This window comes from Erythrolamprus reginae, chromosome 2, assembly GCF_031021105.1.
Source record: "Erythrolamprus reginae isolate rEryReg1 chromosome 2, rEryReg1.hap1, whole genome shotgun sequence".
Lineage (NCBI taxonomy): Eukaryota > Metazoa > Chordata > Lepidosauria > Squamata > Dipsadidae > Erythrolamprus > Erythrolamprus reginae.
Genome location: NC_091951.1, coordinates 183,702,930 through 183,721,343, shown reverse-complemented (window position 1 = coordinate 183,721,343; position 18,414 = coordinate 183,702,930). Strand labels below are relative to the sequence as shown.

The window sequence follows — 18,414 nt, the reverse complement described above, 5'->3', positions numbered from 1 at the left end:
GCATAGCCAAGACTTCAAGCTCTTTTGAAAGGCTAAAATTATTTGAAAATTACAAAAATAATGAAACCAAGAGCATAACCATAAATTAACAAATAGGAAAACTCAGACTTGGTTTATGTATCATAATCACCATTATGGAGGAATATAAGTATTCCAAACACGCAAAAGTGTCTGTTAGTTTTTTTAAAAAGTGAACCAAAGCAAATCCTCTACAGAAGAATTTGGTTTGTATCACTACTTATTGTTGTCAATATTCTCAGCATAATGTTTGTAACTTCTACTATGTAAATTAATTTGATTCAGCCCAACAGTTCAGTTATGGATACATTAAAAAACTCTCTGGGAAAAAATAGTCTGAAATTAACTTTCAGATGATTGTCAGAAAGTTTAGCAGCAGCAGTATGCATCTTACAATTACAAAGAGTCTAAATTTGAGGTGCTTAATGTTTAAACATAATCAGATTTTGACTAAAAGCTAGGATCAAACTCTAGGTAGCACCATTAATAGATTCTCAATTACCAATTACTGTATACCATCTTCCCCCAATCTACTCTTTCCACAGATGCCAGAATACAACTCTATTCACTCCAAATAAGCATGGCCATGGGAAAGACCACTTTATATTATTTAACTAATTGCCAGCGATGGGCTTTAAGCTGGAACGCTAAATTGGGGGGCCAGTGTGATTTTGCTTCTGCACCTGTGGAGGTAGAAAAATTGCGCATGGAGCTGCAGGTGCGCCCGTGTTTTGGTGATTGTTTTTTGCTTTCGCGCATGCCAAAACATGGGCGCACCTACAGCTCTGTGTGCAATTTTGCTACCTCCACAGGTGCAGAAACAAAATTGCACTGGTCGCGCAAGGATGCACATGGACATTTGACACAGACCTCATATTTTTGACTGAAACTCGTCTAGTAAGCAAATCAGTACCTTTTTGCCAGTAGTATTTTACAATAAAAAAATTATAGCATCTTTTTGGCACTTCAGCAAAATATATTAGGCCTGCCTCTGCACTATAAAGTAATGCATGTATGGCTCAACTATCCCTGGCAGTGACATCCTGTGATATTGCTAAGATTTTAAGGTGTACAGATGCTTTCTATAACCTCCCACAATTGCTCTGTTATGGAACACAAATATAGTGTAATGACTATACAGACATTGTCTCCTAATAGGCAGAGCTCCTGCTGGTCTCATCTATATATTTAATTCAGAATGTTTTCAGGGTGATAAACACATTTTGGGCATAGTTATTTACTACAGTTAAGCGGCTGTGTTTCCACAAATGCTGCAGGTGTTATTTTCATGTTAGAGATTACTACTGCTGGCCTTTATATCTCTTGCTTTTAATTTTGTAACAGCTGATCTATATTTCTACCTCAAGGACTCTCCAGAACAAAATGTCTTCCATGTTAAAAATATTTTTTTTAAAACCAATCATGAAAAAATAAGTTTCTGCTAAAATTGCTAGAATTGTGTTTGCCTTGCTAAAACCATTATGCATCCAAAACGAAGCATTCAGTTATATAAAGGTACTTAAGATCAGTTGTATGTTTTGAAACTGAAATACAGAATGTTTATCATAACATGTTTGCTTCTCTTGCTTTTCCTCGCTTTTATTTTCATCACTATACTCAATGGGTTTTGACTTTTTCCAATGGTTTAGGTAAGCTGTGTTTCTAATCATTGCACACAAAAGCTTTATCCTTCAGAAAACATACCCAGTTTCCCCCAAAATAAGACATTCCCTAGTAATAAGCCCAATTGGGCTTTTGAATGCATGGCAATAAAGCCAAGAGCTTATTTCAGGATGCAAAATAATATAAAATAGGGTCTTATTTTCAGAGAAATACGGTAGTAGTTTAAATATTTGGGAGTTACCTTCCCTGTAATTTCTAAACAGCTTAATTAAGCTTGTAGACAAAAAGCAATATTAAAGAAATCTTAAGAGTACTCTAGGGATAAAAATGAAATGAACCAGTAAAAAACTAAGTATCGGTGCAAATGTGCAGTTCTTGAATTTTGAATCCAAAGTGTACTTTGGAGTGAGAATGTAGTGCCTATAGAAGTCAAAGACACTTAATTCTGAAATGTATTAAATTGTAACAAAAATTTAGAAATGCTAAGCTGGTATATAATTCTTTCATTGCCTTAGTTACCAGAGCAACATCTGGTGACTCAGTAGCTACAATCCTACTTTCTGGAAAACCCAATTTTTAAATAAAGTTTCAGGTGGTGGAAGACCAAATCCTTTCAGCCCATTTTTCCATTTATTTTGGATTTGGGAAGTAGTTTGCCTCAATAATGCTTATATTTCTATCTCTACTCTTAAAAACTGCTCCAAAATTGAGTTGCAGAAAATTGCCATTTGGTCATTGAAGATTCATGATGCAATCTTAATTCTCTGGGCTGGGGTTCTCAAGAGGAATCCAGGTTCTCATACCCCCATTTTAAAACCATGAAGAGAAGTTTATTTATTCTGCTACTAGGTAACTATTCTGTAGAGCAGTTTACTAATGTCCCAAAGAAAACAACTCCTCTCCACCTTCCTTCCCTACAGTCCCAGATCAAAGGAGAGTTTCTTTGCCTGTCAAGAAAATACTGTTCAGACCATATTCAAAAAGTGAAAGAAAACTATGACCAATTGCTCTGATTTACTTTGAAGTAAATGAAAACATGAGGAAAAATGTTCTGAAGAAAGGAATTTTTGACTTCACATGTGCTTTGTACTTGACAGTTAATGTTCCACCCATGTTAATGTAACTTCCAAAAAATCTGATAGATCAGCAAAGCAGTGACTCTGAAAGGTATTAACAAGCAGCTGGGTTGCCACCAGGCAGGCAAGCTGGGTTATTTATTTACCAAGTGTCAGACAAAACAGCAACAAAAAAGGAAAATGGAATTCCTCGTCCTTTATCCACTTTTTTAAAAAAGAAAAGTGTTTGGAGTTTAAGGGTTCTGGGAATGATTGCCTGTATTTATTCCTCACATAATGAACAGTCCCTCTGTATATGGTTATGACCTATAAAGCCCTTCATGGCATTGGACCAGAATACATCCGGGTCCGCCTTCTGCCGCACGAATCCCAGCGACCAGTTAGGTCCCACAGACTTGGTCTTCTTTGGGTCCCGTCAACTAAACAATGTCGTCTGGCGGGACCCAGGGGAAAAGCCTTCTCTGTGGCGGCCCCGACCCTCTGGAACCAGCTCCCCCTGGAGATCAGAATTGCCCCCACCCTCCTTGCCTTTCGTAAGCTCCTCAAAACCCACCTCTGTCGTCAGGCTTGGGGGAACTGAACTACCCTTTTCCCCCTAGGCCTATACAATTTATGCATGGTATGTTTGTGTGTATGTTTGGTTTTAATAAGGGTTTTTAAATTATTTTAAACATTAGATTTGTTACATGCTGTTTATTACTGTTGTTAGCCACCCCAAGTCTATGGAGAGGGGCGGCATACAAATCTAAGAAATAAATAAATAAATAAATAAATAAATAAATAAATAAATGCAAAAACCACTCAACACCATGATTATAAAATCTCCAGAACTGTAAAGCCTATAAACTTGAAATTTGACACATATGTTCCTGTTGGCTTCTAGGTGTTCACTATAGGATTTTTTTTAAATGACCACCAAATCATTAGTATTTCTTATACATTATTATTATTATTATTATTATTATTATTATTATTATTATTATTAACACGCTCTGATGCTAATTAGTTGACGTTCTACTCCCCTTTCCAATTTGAACATAACTGAAGAGGATCGGATAGCATAGGAGAGGCTTCTGTAGGGCAAGCCTAAGGGAGAGAAGGGACTAGAAAGCCTGAGGGATAGAAGGGGAGATAGAGCAATTGTAACTACTCATTAATTTTCAAGCTGCGTTGATTTATCAAGCCTGATCACATAGTTTTGTAGGGAGCATAGATATTCAGCTGGTATGGGTACAATATAATACTTCACCATGGAAGCACATTAGAAGTGAATATGTTCTTGCACACCAGAAACTAAAAGTATAATGAAATAAAGTGTAAAACAGGGATGCCACATTTGTCTCAGTATGTATATTGGTTAGAGAAAACAATAAAAGTACAACACACTCCTCCATACCCTCCTGTGTGTGTATGTGTATTTAGCATGAAGTAGTTCACTGCAGGATGAAAGGCTGAAATATGTTCACTTCAGGCTATGGAGTATAGTTCATCATACTGGACCAGTGCAGGTTGAGAGATATTTTTTGATTTTCCAATCCAAGACTGAGAGAGAATTGGTTGGTGAGGCAGCCCATTTCAGTGTCTAAATGAGGACTAAAATACAGTGTTTCCTCGATGTTCACGGGTTCGAACTTCGCGAATAGCCTATACCACGGTTTTTCAAAAAATATTAATTAAAAAATACTTCACGGGGTTTTTTTTATACCACGGTTTTTCCTCCCGAATGATATCATACGTCATCGCCAAACTAATAATTTTTGCAAATAAATAACAAAATAATAATTATTGTTAATAAATAATTATGTTTATAAATATCAGGATCACTAAGTGTCTTATTCAGCGGTGAGTATCAGTAATAAATGATTGTTAAGGAAATGGGAAATGGTAATTTAGGGGTTTAAAGTATTAAGGGATAGCTTGTGATACTGTCCATAGCCAAAAATGGTGTACAGTATTTACTTCCGCATCTCTACTTTGCGGAAATTTGACTTTCACGGGCGGTCTCGGAACGCATCCCCCACGAAAATCGAGGGAACACTGTACATGGTTTGCCAGCACTTATACACTATGTGGGGGTCTCTCATTCTCATACACAATTTCACTATACAGTGGTCCCTCGATTTTCGCGATCTCAATCTTCGCGAAACGCTATACCGCGATTTTTCAAAAAATAATAAATTAAAAATACGTCCACGGTTCTCTCTCTCTCTTTCCTTCTCTCTCCCCCCCTCCACTTGCCCACGAGAAGAAAAAAAGCAACCTCTGCCGGGCAGCTCCCCTTGTGCCCTCGCTTTGTGCCTGCCTCTTGTCCCTCTCTTTGGGGGATTTTTTTTTCTTTTCTTTTTTCGCCTTTGGTCTCCCATTACTGTAAACCTGCCGCTTGGCCGCCGCCGAGGAGAAGCAGAGGGGGTGGCTGAGGCGGCGGAGGCGGCGGCAGGTGAGCTTGGAGCCTTGCTTCAAGGGGGTCAGACACAGCCTCGGCGAGCCGAAGGTTTCCGCGGCTCTGACCCAGAGCAGGAAGGGCTGGTGGGGGCGGCGAATCCACCTCCCCAGCCACCGGCTCCACCATCTGCGCATGCGCGGCCATGGGGAAAAAGGGCGCGCATGCGCAGATGGTGTTTCCACTATATCGCGAAAAATCGATTATCGCGAGAGGTCTTGGAACGTAACCCTCGCGATAATCGAGAGATCACTGTATTCCCCTAATAGGCCACTTAGATAAAATTTTGTTCTGTCTACTGTGCAGCTTCTTCTTTTTTTACTGGTCTACAATTATCCACAATTTCAATATCCACAACCAAATTTAAAATAAATAATTCCACAGCCAATGTTTTATAGCTCATTGTTTCATTCAGTGGTTTACCAAAAACAAAAACACATAACAAATCATTACAGTTCCAGGAAGAATGTTTGGCAAACACTCTCATACATGCTCTTAGGAAAAAAAATATAACAAAATATCCCCAAGTGATTCAACACAGGCTTGAGAAAGGAAGTAAAAACAAGCTGTCATTTATGGAGTGTATGTACTGCTTGACAGACTGAGTATGAAGGATGATGGTCGGTTTAAAAATCATATCAATTTGATTCTAGTTTTACAGCTTGATATAAAAAGGGCTGAGACAGTTTCCTATGAGGTCTGAAGTGGGAAACTTTGGCTTAAGATGCAAAGCTATTTCCTCTGAAGATGGATACACAATGGAAAAAAGGAGGGACAATAATAAGTGACCAGGTTTGCTCGTGTTCTAATAAGCAACATTTTACTGTACTCAAATCACAAAGCCAGGTTGCTGTCTTATAAACACATACCATACAACTAAGAATACTACCAGCCTTGTCAGGGTGCAAGGCATGTCCTTAAAGACTGATCAGGGGACTCTATCAATCATCTGTTAACTACTATCACTATGCCTATGCACACAATCCATTAGGAAAAATGAACATCTGTAGGTCACCATTAATTTAGCTGTATCATGATATCCAGCCTGCTCAAGTATCCTGATGGACCACATGAGTTTCTGGTACAGAGTTAAAACAAACAACAACCTAATTTAGGTTGGTGATCATCCTGGGAGATGGAACAGGGGATGTGCCATAATATAAATAAGAGCTCCAAGGGCAATCTGAAAAAGCTGGGTTTAAAAAAAAAAAATCAATGCATCATGTATGAACTCTCAGATTCTATTTAAAAACAATAAAGCTACAGATCTCTTTTTAAAGTTTATTTCTCTTTTCTTAACCCAACAGGTGTTTTTTTATGAAACTTGTTTAAAATGAAAAATAACTCAAATAATCTGATATCACTAGGAAATCAATAACTTGGTTTCCATTTAATAAAAATGAAAGCCCTTTTCTCAAACTCTCAGCCTTAGGTTAATGTCAGCCTATATCAGCTTTCTAGCCTTTTGCTTACTGACTAGGCAGAGAACCTAGCTTATGCAAGAACACATTACACTCTGGTATGTGAAGCTTACAGCTCGCAGAGATTTTTCATTTTGCTAGGGGAACTGAAAAGGTTACGGAGAATCTGGCTTTGTTCATTAGACTTGCTGTCCACTTCTATTTTGAGGACAATATTTCCTGTAGCTAAAATAGTTTCCCCTTCTTTCCCTGCAAGACTCAAGAATGCATTCATTCTAAAATTTGAAAAAACTTTTAGTAAGAGACTGGTTGCTGCCCTGGAAACAAACACTCAGGGATTTTGTCACCAAAGCTTTTCAAAAAGGCATTATAAAATTCTTGCTGTATTCTTGGACAGTGAATTCCTGTAGGACAGTGATGGCGAACCTTTTCCCCCTCGGGTGCCAAAAGAGAGGGGATGCGCGCTATCACGCATGTGTGAATACCCACACCTATAATTCAATGCCTGGGGAGGGTGAAAACAGCTTCCCCCACCCCAGAGGAGTCCCTCTGGAGGCTGGAAACAGCCTGTTTCCTAACCTCTGGCGGGCCCAGTAAGCTCATGTTTCGCCCTCCCCAAGCTCCAAAGGTTTCCTTGGAGCCAGGGAGGGTAAAAACGTCTCCCCCATCCCTCCGGAGGCTTTCTAGAAGCCAAAACTGCCCTCCCAGAGCCTCTTGTATGTAGCTGAAAATCAGCTGGCCGGCACACATTCACGTTGGAGCTGAGCTAGGGCAACAGCTCGTGTGCCAGCAGATATGGCTCCGCATACCACCTGTGGCACCCGTGCCATAGGTTCACCATCACTGCTGTAGGATTTCATTCCAAAATATGTATCAGTTCAACATAATCTCAAATAAATCCTTCCAATGCTTTGTTGCTGGTTTTTCTAGCATGGTCTTTCCTCTCTTCCTTGGGAGTTGTGTTCTTTACATAAACAGCAGATAGCTCTGGATATTTAATTATTTTCTTTTGTCTCTGAATCCTCTTTAACAGGAGTGTTAGGTGAAGCCCCAAATAGGTAGTTAATGAATTCACGGCTTTCTCCTAAATTGTACTAGTACGAGAAATCATTCACATACTTATGTATATGAGCACCTTTTGATACACATATCTTTATCTCAAACAACTTCTGAAAAAGTCAGAACAAGAACAGGTTTTTTAAAATCCAGAATTTGCTTAAAATAGGCTTGTCATTATCAACTGAGTGATATAGGCCTTCAGGAGTTTCCCTGGAAGGGATGGACAATTCCTAGGGTGCCCAGATATCCATTACAACAATGTTTCGTCTATTGAAGTCCTAGGATTGTTGTCTGCAAACAGCCTCATACAACCCCTCTTTCTATTACATATAATTACAAAGTCCCATCACTGGATAGTCTGGCAGTTTTAACTAGCAAACAAGTGTAGTAATATTTCTGGACTACAGATAAGCAAATCTGTGCTTATGACTGGTATCTACTACAAGCCAGTAGTGGTAAATTCCACATTGTTTGCCTAATAGGTGACAACATGTTGTGGTAGCAAGATGGGTCTCTGCTGGTGTCCAGTTGCCAAAACTTATAACGAAGCTGTATATGCAGAGCAGATGCAAGAAGGTCAAGTCTTCATCTATTTTAAGATGATGTGGTAGCTATCATTGGTTTCAGCTGTAAAGAAAGCACATAATCAGACTCTGGATGAACAGGAGAAGAATCCCATTATTGTTCCTCACCCATCTCCCATTCTGAAAAGCAGAAGCTTTACAGATAGTACATTAATCTCCATGTTAATTTGATTTTGGTAAACTTGGGAGGGGGGGGCAGAGGTGTTAGGATTTTTAGTTTTTTCAGAAAAAATAAAGAACAGAGAAACATGCATTACTGTGCACTGAATGAATGAGTACCTTTCATTGTGTCCAAGACAAAACATGATTCATCTTGAAAGTTCTGTATCATCTAAAATAGGAATAAAACGTTAAGAACGTGGAAAAACCAGCCCACTATTTATTGTGTCTGTCTTAAGGAGCATATATATTAATGTACCTTGTCAACAGTTGGCATTCATCGTCCCTTGTAGACAAAGTATAAGGAAAGGCAAGCATGTACCCAGAACTATAAACTGACCCTTTTGCAGAGCAGCGTGGTTATAACCAGGGCAGGAAACCTCCATCTACCAATCATCTTAATTTTCATCATCTAAAGTTCAAGTTTTTAAAAAAGAAATGGTCTTTTAAAAGAAATGATCGACTACTGTAACGCTCTCTACATGGGGCTACCTTTGAAAAGTGTTCGGAAACTTCAGATCGTGCAGAATGCAGCTGCGAGAGCAATCATGGGTTTCCTTAAATATGCCCATTTTACATCAACACTCCGCAGTCTGCATTGGTTGCCAATCAGTTTCTGGTCACAATTCAAAGTGTTGGTTATGACCAACGGACCAGAATATCTCCGGGACCGCCTTCTGCCACATGAATCCCAGCGACCAGTTAGGTCCCACAGAATGGGCCTTCTCCGGGTCCCGTCAACTAAACAATGTCGTTTGACGGGACCCAGGGGAAGAGCCTTCTCTGTGGCAGCCCTGGCCCTATGGAACCAGCTCCCCCCAGAGATCAGAATTGCCCCCACCCTCCTCGCCTTTCGTAAGCTCCTTAAAACCCACCTCTGTTGTCAGGCATGGAGGAATTGAGATATTCCTTCCCCCTAGACCTATACAATTTATGAATGGTATGTTTGTGTGTATGTATGTTTGGTTTTTAATAAGGGTTTTTAGTTATTTTAAGTATTAGATTTGTTATATGCTGTTTTGTATTATTGTTGTTAGCTGCCTCGAGTCTACGGAGAGGGGCGGCATACAAATCAAATCAAATCAATCAATAAATAATAAAATAAATAATAAAATAAATAAATAAATTGGCACAGTTCACTTTTGTTCTGGGACAGGGGTTCCAACTTTAACAACTTTAAGACTTGTGGACTTCAATTCCCAGAGATCCTTAGCCAGCAAAGCAAAGCAAAGTCCACAAATCTTAAAGTTGCCAAGGTTGATCTAGGATGATCTAAGATTCCAAACCATCTGGCTTCTTATATCTGCCATGAATTTATTTCCTCTGATTAAAGGACAAAAAAACAAACAAACCAACAACAACCCAGGACTACAAAGCTGTAAAAAAAAAAATCCATTCCTGTTCTGAATATTTATTTATTTATTTATTTATTAGATTTGTATGCCGCCCCTCTCCGTAGACTCGGGGCGGCTATGCAGTGAGAATATGCAGTGAGAGCGTTCTCATATTAAAAATATTGGAGGGTGGGGTAGGGGGAATCATTTACTTAAATAGTGAAAAGCTATAAAAAGGAGTATTAAACAGAAGCAAATAATGATTTGGCAGGGAAGCATATTTCTTGGACCAAGAAAGCAGCGCTGTGTAAAATATCTGCTTTTATTGCATAGTGTTTTTCTAGATACAAGAAATGACAGAAGATGGGGTGCAGGGGGAAAATTGGCTTTTTTCTCGTGTTCAGGTTCCCAATATTGTCCATCCTTCTTTAATTCTTAAAAGTCATTAAGCCAAGAAAAAAGCTGGTATCATATTGAGCAATCCGGTGACTCACAAAAATTGTAATTTGTAAAATGCTGATCTCTGGATACATGCCTAAATGTTGCAGATCTGCATAATATATACATACCTAATTATCAATTAGCAAACATGTGAATTTATAGAATTTTAAAAGTTTGTGTTTTTGTGCACAGTAGATGAGCCGAGGTGGCGCAGCAGGTAGAGTGCTGTACTGCAGGCCACTGAAGCTGACTGTAGATCTATAGGTCAGCAGTTCAAATCTCGTCACCGGCTCAAGGTTGACTCAGCCTTCCATCCTTCCCGGGTGGGTAAAATGAGGACCTGGATTGTGGGGGCAATATGCTGGCTCTGTTAAAAAGTGCTATTGCTAACATGTTGTAAGCTGCCCTGAGTCTAAGAGTCTAACATGTTGTAAGCTGCCCTGAGTTCTTGCGGATTTAAATAGTAAGGATGTTGGAGATGTTAGCAAGGTCCCTCAGGCAGAGAATGAGGGGATGTTCAAAGGGGAAGTTGTCGTAAATGTCACCAAACCATCAAGTACAGTTAGTAGAAATAAAAAGAGGACACATTTTCTTGTGGGTGATTCGACCGTTAGAGGTGTTGATTTGGGACAGAGCAAGGATGTGGTTAAGGTGCTGAGGTGTCTCCCAGGGGCCACTGCCAGCAGGGACAGGAGGCGGATTACAAACATTGTTAAGACTGTGAGTAAAGGTAATAACGTTGATGTGGTGGTGCATCTTGGCACAAATGATTTGTCCCAGAGAAATGTTAATGTAGTAAAAAGAGATTTTCAATGTCTAAGTGTGGAGCTGGGTAAAATAACTGATTCAGTGACTTTCTCAGAGGTGTTACCGGTTTGTGGCCAAGAGGATAAAACAACGTGTATCAGAGAGTTTAATGTGTGGTTAAGGCAGTGGTGTAAAGCTGAAGGTTTTGGCTATGTAAGTCATGATGTCAGTAGGTGGTCTAATAGGGAGTTGTTTAAGAGGGATGGTTTGCATCCATCATACAGAGGTACCCAGGTGCTCGGTGAGGAATTCAGAACTTTTTTGGACAGGCATTTAAACTAGGTAAAGGGGACAGAGATGTAACTGATATGGGTGATTTCTGTCCCCGACCAATGAGGATAAAGCAGTTTTTGGAAGCTTATGAAAAGGGAGCTGCAAATAATATAGATGTAGTTGTTGATGATAAGGGGCAAACTAATAACGAAAATAATGTTCTTCGGGTAATGTGCACAAATGCTCGAAGCTTGAGCAACAAGCTCTGTGAATTAATGGCCATAATATCTAGAGATAATTTGGACCTGGTTGCCATAACTGAGACATGGTTTAAGGATTCTAATGAATGGGAAATATCCATACCAGGATATACACTGTATAGGAAGGATAGAATAGAGAGAAGGGGAGGTGGAGTAGCCATTTATATTAAAGAAAGTCTAAAAACAACACTAATTCAAAATACGTGTCAAGATCTAGAGACTCTCTGGATTTGCATGCAAAATAAAGAAGGTTCTGTCATTAGAATTGGGGTGATCTATAGGCCTCCAGGGCAATCCGAGGAATATGACAACAAGATGGTGGATGAAATTACCCAAATGGCAGTAAAGGGAGATATTGTGGTTATGGGTGATTTCAACATGCCTGATGTTGACTGGAATATCCCCAGTGCCCTTACATGCAAAAGTAAGAATATAGTAGAGGCCTTTACAGGAGCAGCTCTGGCACAGCTGGTTAAGACACCAACTAGAGGGGAGAATATTCTAGATTTAGTTTTTACGAATGGGAATTGGGTTTCAGATGTCAAGGTGGGAGAAAATTTAGGTTGCAGTGACCATCTATGTTTGTGGTTTGATGTAAAAACTCATTGTGAGCAATCCTATAATGCAACCAAAGTATTGGATTTCAGAAAAACAAATTTTAATGCAATGGGAGAATATTTAGATAATGAATTAAAGGGGAGGGATAAAATGGCAGGAGCGAGCATCCAGTGGACTGTATTAAAAAAGGCCATCTTAAAAGCCACTGGACTGTATGTAAGACAAATAACTAAAGGTAAAAGGAAGAAGAAACCGCTATGGTTTAGCAATGATGTAAGGGCTATAGTCAATGAAAAAAAGGCTGCCTATAGGAGGTATAAAGAGTCTGGAAGTATAGCTGATAGGGAGGTATATAAAATGAGACAGAAGGAGGCGAAACAGATAATATATGCTGCTAAAGCCTCAAAAGAGGAAGAAATTGCCAAATCTGTAAAGAAGGGGGATAAAACCTTCTTCAGATATATTAATGATAAGAAGAAGAAAAACTGCGGCATCACGAAGCTTAGTACCGGGAATAATACATGCATTAATGGGAATAAGGAGATCGCTGACCATTTCAATAGCTACTTCTGTTCAGTTTTCTCAAAAGACACCTTACAAAATAATACTATAGAGGGATATAGCATTGCTTCCAGCTGTACGGATTCAGCTCCAGTGATCTTAGAAGCCGATGTCTTAGAAGAACTTGAACGATTAAAGATAAATAAGGCAATGGGTCCAGATGGCATCCACCCCAGAGTTCTTAAAGAACTCAGATCTGTCATTGCTACCCCCCTGACTGATTTGTTTAACCAATCCTTGTTAACAGGAGAAGTTCCTGAGGATTGGAGAATGGCCAGTGTTGTGCCTATTCACAAGAAGGGCAGTAGAGAAGAAGCTGGTAACTACAGGCCAGTTAGCTTGACATCAGTTGTAGTTAAAATGATGGAGACTCTACTCAAAAAGAGGATAAATCAGCACCTAAAAAACAATAACTTATTAGACCCAAATCAGCATGGCTTTACTGAAGGCAAATCATGTCAGACTAATCTCATTGATTTCTTTGACTATGTCACAAAGGTGTTGGATGAAGGTGGTGCCGTGGATATTGCCTACCTGGACTTCAGCAAAGCCTTTGATACGGTTCCACATAAAGAGCTGATAGATAAATTAGTGAAGATTGGACTTAATCCCTGGATAGTTCAATGGATTTGCAGCTGGCTGAAGCGTAGACATCAGAGAGTTATTGTTAATGGCGAGTATTCTGAGCAGAGTCAGGTTACAAGCGGTGTGCCACAAGGATCTGTTCTGGGTCCTATTCTTTTTAATATATTTGTGAGTGACATAGGGGAAGGTTTGGTAGGAAAGGTTTGCCTATTTGCCGATGACTCTAAAGTGTGCAATAGGGTTGATATTCCTGGAGGCGTCTGTAATATGGTAAATGATTTAGCTTTACTAGATAAATGGTCTAAGCAATGGAAACTGCAGTTTAATGTTTCCAAATGTAAAATAATGCACTTGGGGAAAAGGAATCCTCAATCTGAGTATTGTATTGGCAGTTCAGTGTTGGCAAATACTTCAAAAGAAAAGGATTTAGGGGTAGTGATTTCTGACAGTCTCAAAATGGGTGAACAGTGCAGTCAGGCGGTAGGGAAAGCAAGTAGGATGCTTGGCTGCATAGCTAGAGGTATAACAAGCAGGAAGAGGGAGATTATGATCCCACTATATAGAATGCTGGTAAGACCACATTTGGAATACTGTGTTCAGTTCTGGAGACCTCACCTACAAAAAGATATTGACAAAATTGAACGGGTCCAAAGACGGGCTACAAGAATGGTGGAAGGTCTTAAGCATAAAACGTATCAAGAAAGACTTAATGAACTCAATCTGTATAGTCTGGAGGACAGAAGGAAAAGGGGGGACATGATCGAAACATTTAAATATATGAAAGGGTTAAATAAGGTCCAGGAGGGAAGTGTTTTTAATAGGAAAGTGAACACAAGAACAAGGGGACACAATCTGAAGTTAGTTGGGGGAAAGATCAAAAGCAACATGAGAAAATATTATTTTACTGAAAGAGTAGTAGATCCTTGGAACAAACTTCCAGCAGATGTGGTAGATAAATCCACAGTAACTGAATTTAAACATGCCTGGGATAAACATATATCCATCCTAAGATAAAATACAGAAAATAGTATAAGGGCAGACTAGATGGACCATGAGGTCTTTTTCTGCCGTCAGACTTCTATGTTTCTATGTTTCTATGTTTTCTAAGAAGAAGGGCAGCATAAAAATTGAATAAATAAATAAATATTCTAGCCCAAGGTACTGCAATTTCTAATAAAAAGACAGCCTAGATCTACTAGTAGGACTGAGAATGAAAATTCAGAACATGCTTAGTCCATACATCTCAGTGGAAATATTTGCATTGCAATATTCCAAATTCCTTTAAAAATTAGGGAAATATTAATACAAAAGTCCAATAAACAAGAGGAAAAAATGTATATAATTTTTAAAAACCAATGTATACAGAGGAAACTCGTGCGATTCCTCAGAGAGAAAGCAATATCAAAAACTGATTTATCAACAACAGTTGGGACCAGCCACTCCACTCCAATGTAGTATTAAAGTGAAAAATAGTTTGACCACACTCGATGTGCAACACCAAGTGCGACGTCGTATGGCCATGACTTTTAACTTCCTACTGGCCAGCTGTAAAGATTGCAAATAGTGATCACATGACTATGGTTGCCAGTTACCAAGTGCCAGAATTGGAATCATGTGACTTGCAGGGATACTGCAGTGGCAGCAAGTTCATGAAGAGGGCATACTTCTTCTTTTTTTAAGCACCGTTGTGGTTGCTGAACAATCAGTTGGTAAGAGAGAACCACCCGTATATGATTAACATTTTACAAAGCACACGCTCTAAAAAGTTCAGTTTATTTTTCAGTCCAACTTAATCAGGTAAGAGGGCTTAGGGGCAGGTAGTATTTTCCTCAATAATGTCCAAGAAGAATCAACAGACACATGAATAGTAGACTCAAGAGGGTCCTTGAATTCACCCATACATTTGATGAAAACCATAGTTTGCTTTAAAAAGCCCTATTTGTACTCATAAAATATGCTGAGCTACGGGTAGTCAATGAAGCTTCTGTGGACACCCAACGCATATCTTTTAATATCTACCCGGCTCCTCTTGTTTCTATGAGACTTGGGGTGGGGGTTGTCTTCCCTAGCCTTGCTGTTTTATTCACTTGATTTGTTTTTTCAAATTCTTTTTCTAAGCCAACTTGGCTCAATCCCGGCACGGGGCCACCCTAGAAATTTGAAACGAATGTTTTTTAATAGCTTTATCTGTTCACAGCAATGCCTTTAGATCTCACAAACATATTATTGAGAGAACAGAGAGGATTCTGAGAGGAAGACTAGCTTGCATTCTAATAAACAAAGTTTGTTTGTGGCAAAACGAATGACAATCATGTGAGTTGTTTAGTGAATAGATGGGTTTTTCCGTGGCATCAATTTTACTATGTGTGCCCATCATGTGATGTCAAGAATCCAAATGAATACAAACTACATTGTTGCTTACTGCAGTTTATAGTCTGGCAAATAAAGACAATTTCCATATTTTTTAAATAAGAAATCAGAGGGAGCCTGCAACATTATTAAGTCCTAAGCTTCTCCTAAGCAACTTCAGACCACCACTTTACTCTTACCTCATCACTGATGAGTACGTGAATCCCTGTAGGCCCTTGTTTGTAGATTTGGCTGATTTGTTGAGAGGAAATGCTGAAGAGTTGGGCTATTTTTTCTGTCAGCTCTACAGCAGTCAATTCTTCTAAGTAGATTGCATGGTAAACTGCAGAATTAATAAGAATGAATAAGTAGGGATAGTTTTAACTTGACCTTCACTAGGATGGAGGGAGAAAGTGCTTTAAAAAAAAGTAAATGGCAGTACTATCTTACTTTTATTTATCATTTTTCACAGATTTCACAACCAATTTTACTATACTGTAATCTTACTCTGTTGTTCAAAATAAATGTACCCATGTCCTGACTAATAATTAGCTGTTTGAGCATATCTCATCACTTTCAACAGGCATTGTAAATTCTGATATACCAAAGATAGAAAAACCTATATAATTGCAGTGGTATTTTAAAGGCAGTGTGCTCATATTAGAATTAAGCAGATGAATGGAAGTGGGAAATTTTGGAGCAACAGAATAAAAAATGAACTACAACTAAACTGCAACACTGATCACTGATCACTGATATATCTTATACTGTTAATGTATGAGCAGAGTAATACTTGTTTACCAAGGTTGTGCGTACACAGAAACCTTTAGATTGAGATTAGTTGTGAATAACTACTCAGCCACCACAGACATACTAACTTGAATTAAAGTTTACTTTGAGAAATAACATATTCCTATAAACAGTCTAAAGCCATACACATAATAAGTCAGAATAAATATTAACAAGCACATAGTCTTTCTTACCAGTTGTCTTTGTCATAATCAGCAAACAAAAATATCAAGCCTAAACACATTTACCTGATATACAAAACTACAATACAGAGAGATTGCAGAGCTAACGTAACAGTGAGTAGCCATTTAACAATGAGTAGCCAGACAAAGAAAAACAGAGAGTGTGACTCAGAGAAATAAGCTATAAACTCTCCCTCCCTCTTGTGGTAGTCTGCAACACCTGCAGCCAATATATTGCCAACCCAACAGTTATGGACAGAGTCATAACATATATCATTATTCCCATCACTACTGGTCCAACATTTCTTGAAGTGGCAATCCCATTACAAAATACTACAGATCCATCTGGTATATAGAATGCAAACTTTACCTTCCAAATGCCCTTACCGAAAAAAGTACCATTGGCTGCATCCCCATCTTCATGTTTCTGCTGATCTCTCAACTGTTGTGACTCTTGACAAACATAGATGGTCAACCTTGGCCGTACCATCCTACAGGGGGAGGAAAAAACCATGAGCTCTCCAGAATCAGCTGGAGTAAGAGTAATGACTCTTGAATGAAAGAGGGGGAAATTGATGTGTCACCAACTAACTATTTAGCTTCATTTGGACCTCATCTTGCACAAAAACATTTCAGAGGAAGTAATATTGTTAGTTAACTGCCAAAGGTTTAATAAGACGTCATTAAAACCATTAACATCAATAGCAACAAAGGAAACAACATGAAACACACCGCATTCCTTACAATCAGATCAATCATTCCTAAATGCCCAATGAAAGAATAATGTATTTATTTATTTATTGGACTTATATGCTGCCCCTCTCCGTGGACTCGGGACGGCTTACAACAATGCAATAAAAATACAATATATAAAACACTTCTAAATCCAATTAACAGAATAATTAATTTAAAATATTTTAGAAAACTAAACATTTAAAAGTCAAACATTCAAAACACACTACAACATTTACTGGCTAGATAATAAGTTCCACAATAAGATTGGCACCAGGCGAAAGGGAGGAATACGGTAACTGTTGTGAAAGCATTTTGCAGATCATCACAACTGATTAGTTCATACATTTAAGATAAGATAAAATAAGATACAAGGCTTCTCCTAGGATTATGTAAATAATGTAAATAAATATGGTAAATAAATAAATAAAGTTTAGGCAAAATCAACAGAATAATTTCTTACTATATTTCCCTAAATTTCCCTGCCTGATCTCTTGCCCTTCATTTGCAGAATTTATCCATAGAGGCTATTCAAAGTTCAGGGGACGCTGGAAAGATAAATATTAATGTTTTAATGTATTAAATATGAGCACCTACACAAGTTTGGTTCAGAAGATGACATGGTCATAATTTAAGACTAAAAATGGATATTGTATATTTTTCGCTATGGCTCACTAAACAAGCCATAATAGCAGATTTCCCACATTACACAAAGCCAAAATCACAGAGATCACATTATGGTTAATTCAATCTTTAAGTCTAACTAGGGTTGGGGTTTTGTTTTGTTTTTTGGTTCAGTAAAGCAGTGTTTTTCAACCAGTGTGCCGCGGTACACTAGTGTGCCGTCAGACATGGTCAGGTATGCCGTGGCGAAATTAAACATGGGTCCCCAAACTACGGCCCACTTGCCAGATACGGCCCACGGAGGCCATTTATCTGCCCCGCCGCCAGCTGCCTCCATTTGAACATAAACATTCCCCTCACAATCCCTCCAGGTATCAGTGACAGGAAGAGTGGAGGCACATGAAACGCTCACTAACCAATCACCTTCTAATATTCATCCCGACCACTAGCAATGAACCAATAGCAGGCCGCCTCTCATCCATACCCAGGAAGGTCCCCGCTCGGGTTGCCGCGCACTTGTCATTGTGTGGCCATAACGTATAGGCCATAACTATATTATTAACTATATGTATAATATGTATTGTGTTAGAGTGTCATTT

The 18,414-nt window shown here is 38.8% G+C and overlaps 1 protein-coding gene across 1 annotated transcript in view; it reads right to left on the bottom strand.

Moving 5' to 3' along the window:
* Positions 1-5,547: 5,547 nt before the first annotated feature.
* The window catches only part of TFCP2 (transcription factor CP2), a 54,986-nt gene continuing 42,119 nt past the window's right edge, over positions 5,548-18,414 (bottom strand). Inside the window, exons 13-16 of the mRNA XM_070740715.1 lie at positions 16,847-16,950; positions 15,689-15,831; positions 8,501-8,552; positions 5,548-8,264 (exon numbers count right to left, since the gene is read on the bottom strand). Of these exons, the coding sequence (XP_070596816.1) occupies positions 8,227-8,264; positions 8,501-8,552; positions 15,689-15,831; positions 16,847-16,950 (337 nt within the window). The 3' untranslated portion in view covers positions 5,548-8,226. The remainder of the gene's footprint in view (positions 8,265-8,500; positions 8,553-15,688; positions 15,832-16,846; positions 16,951-18,414) is intronic.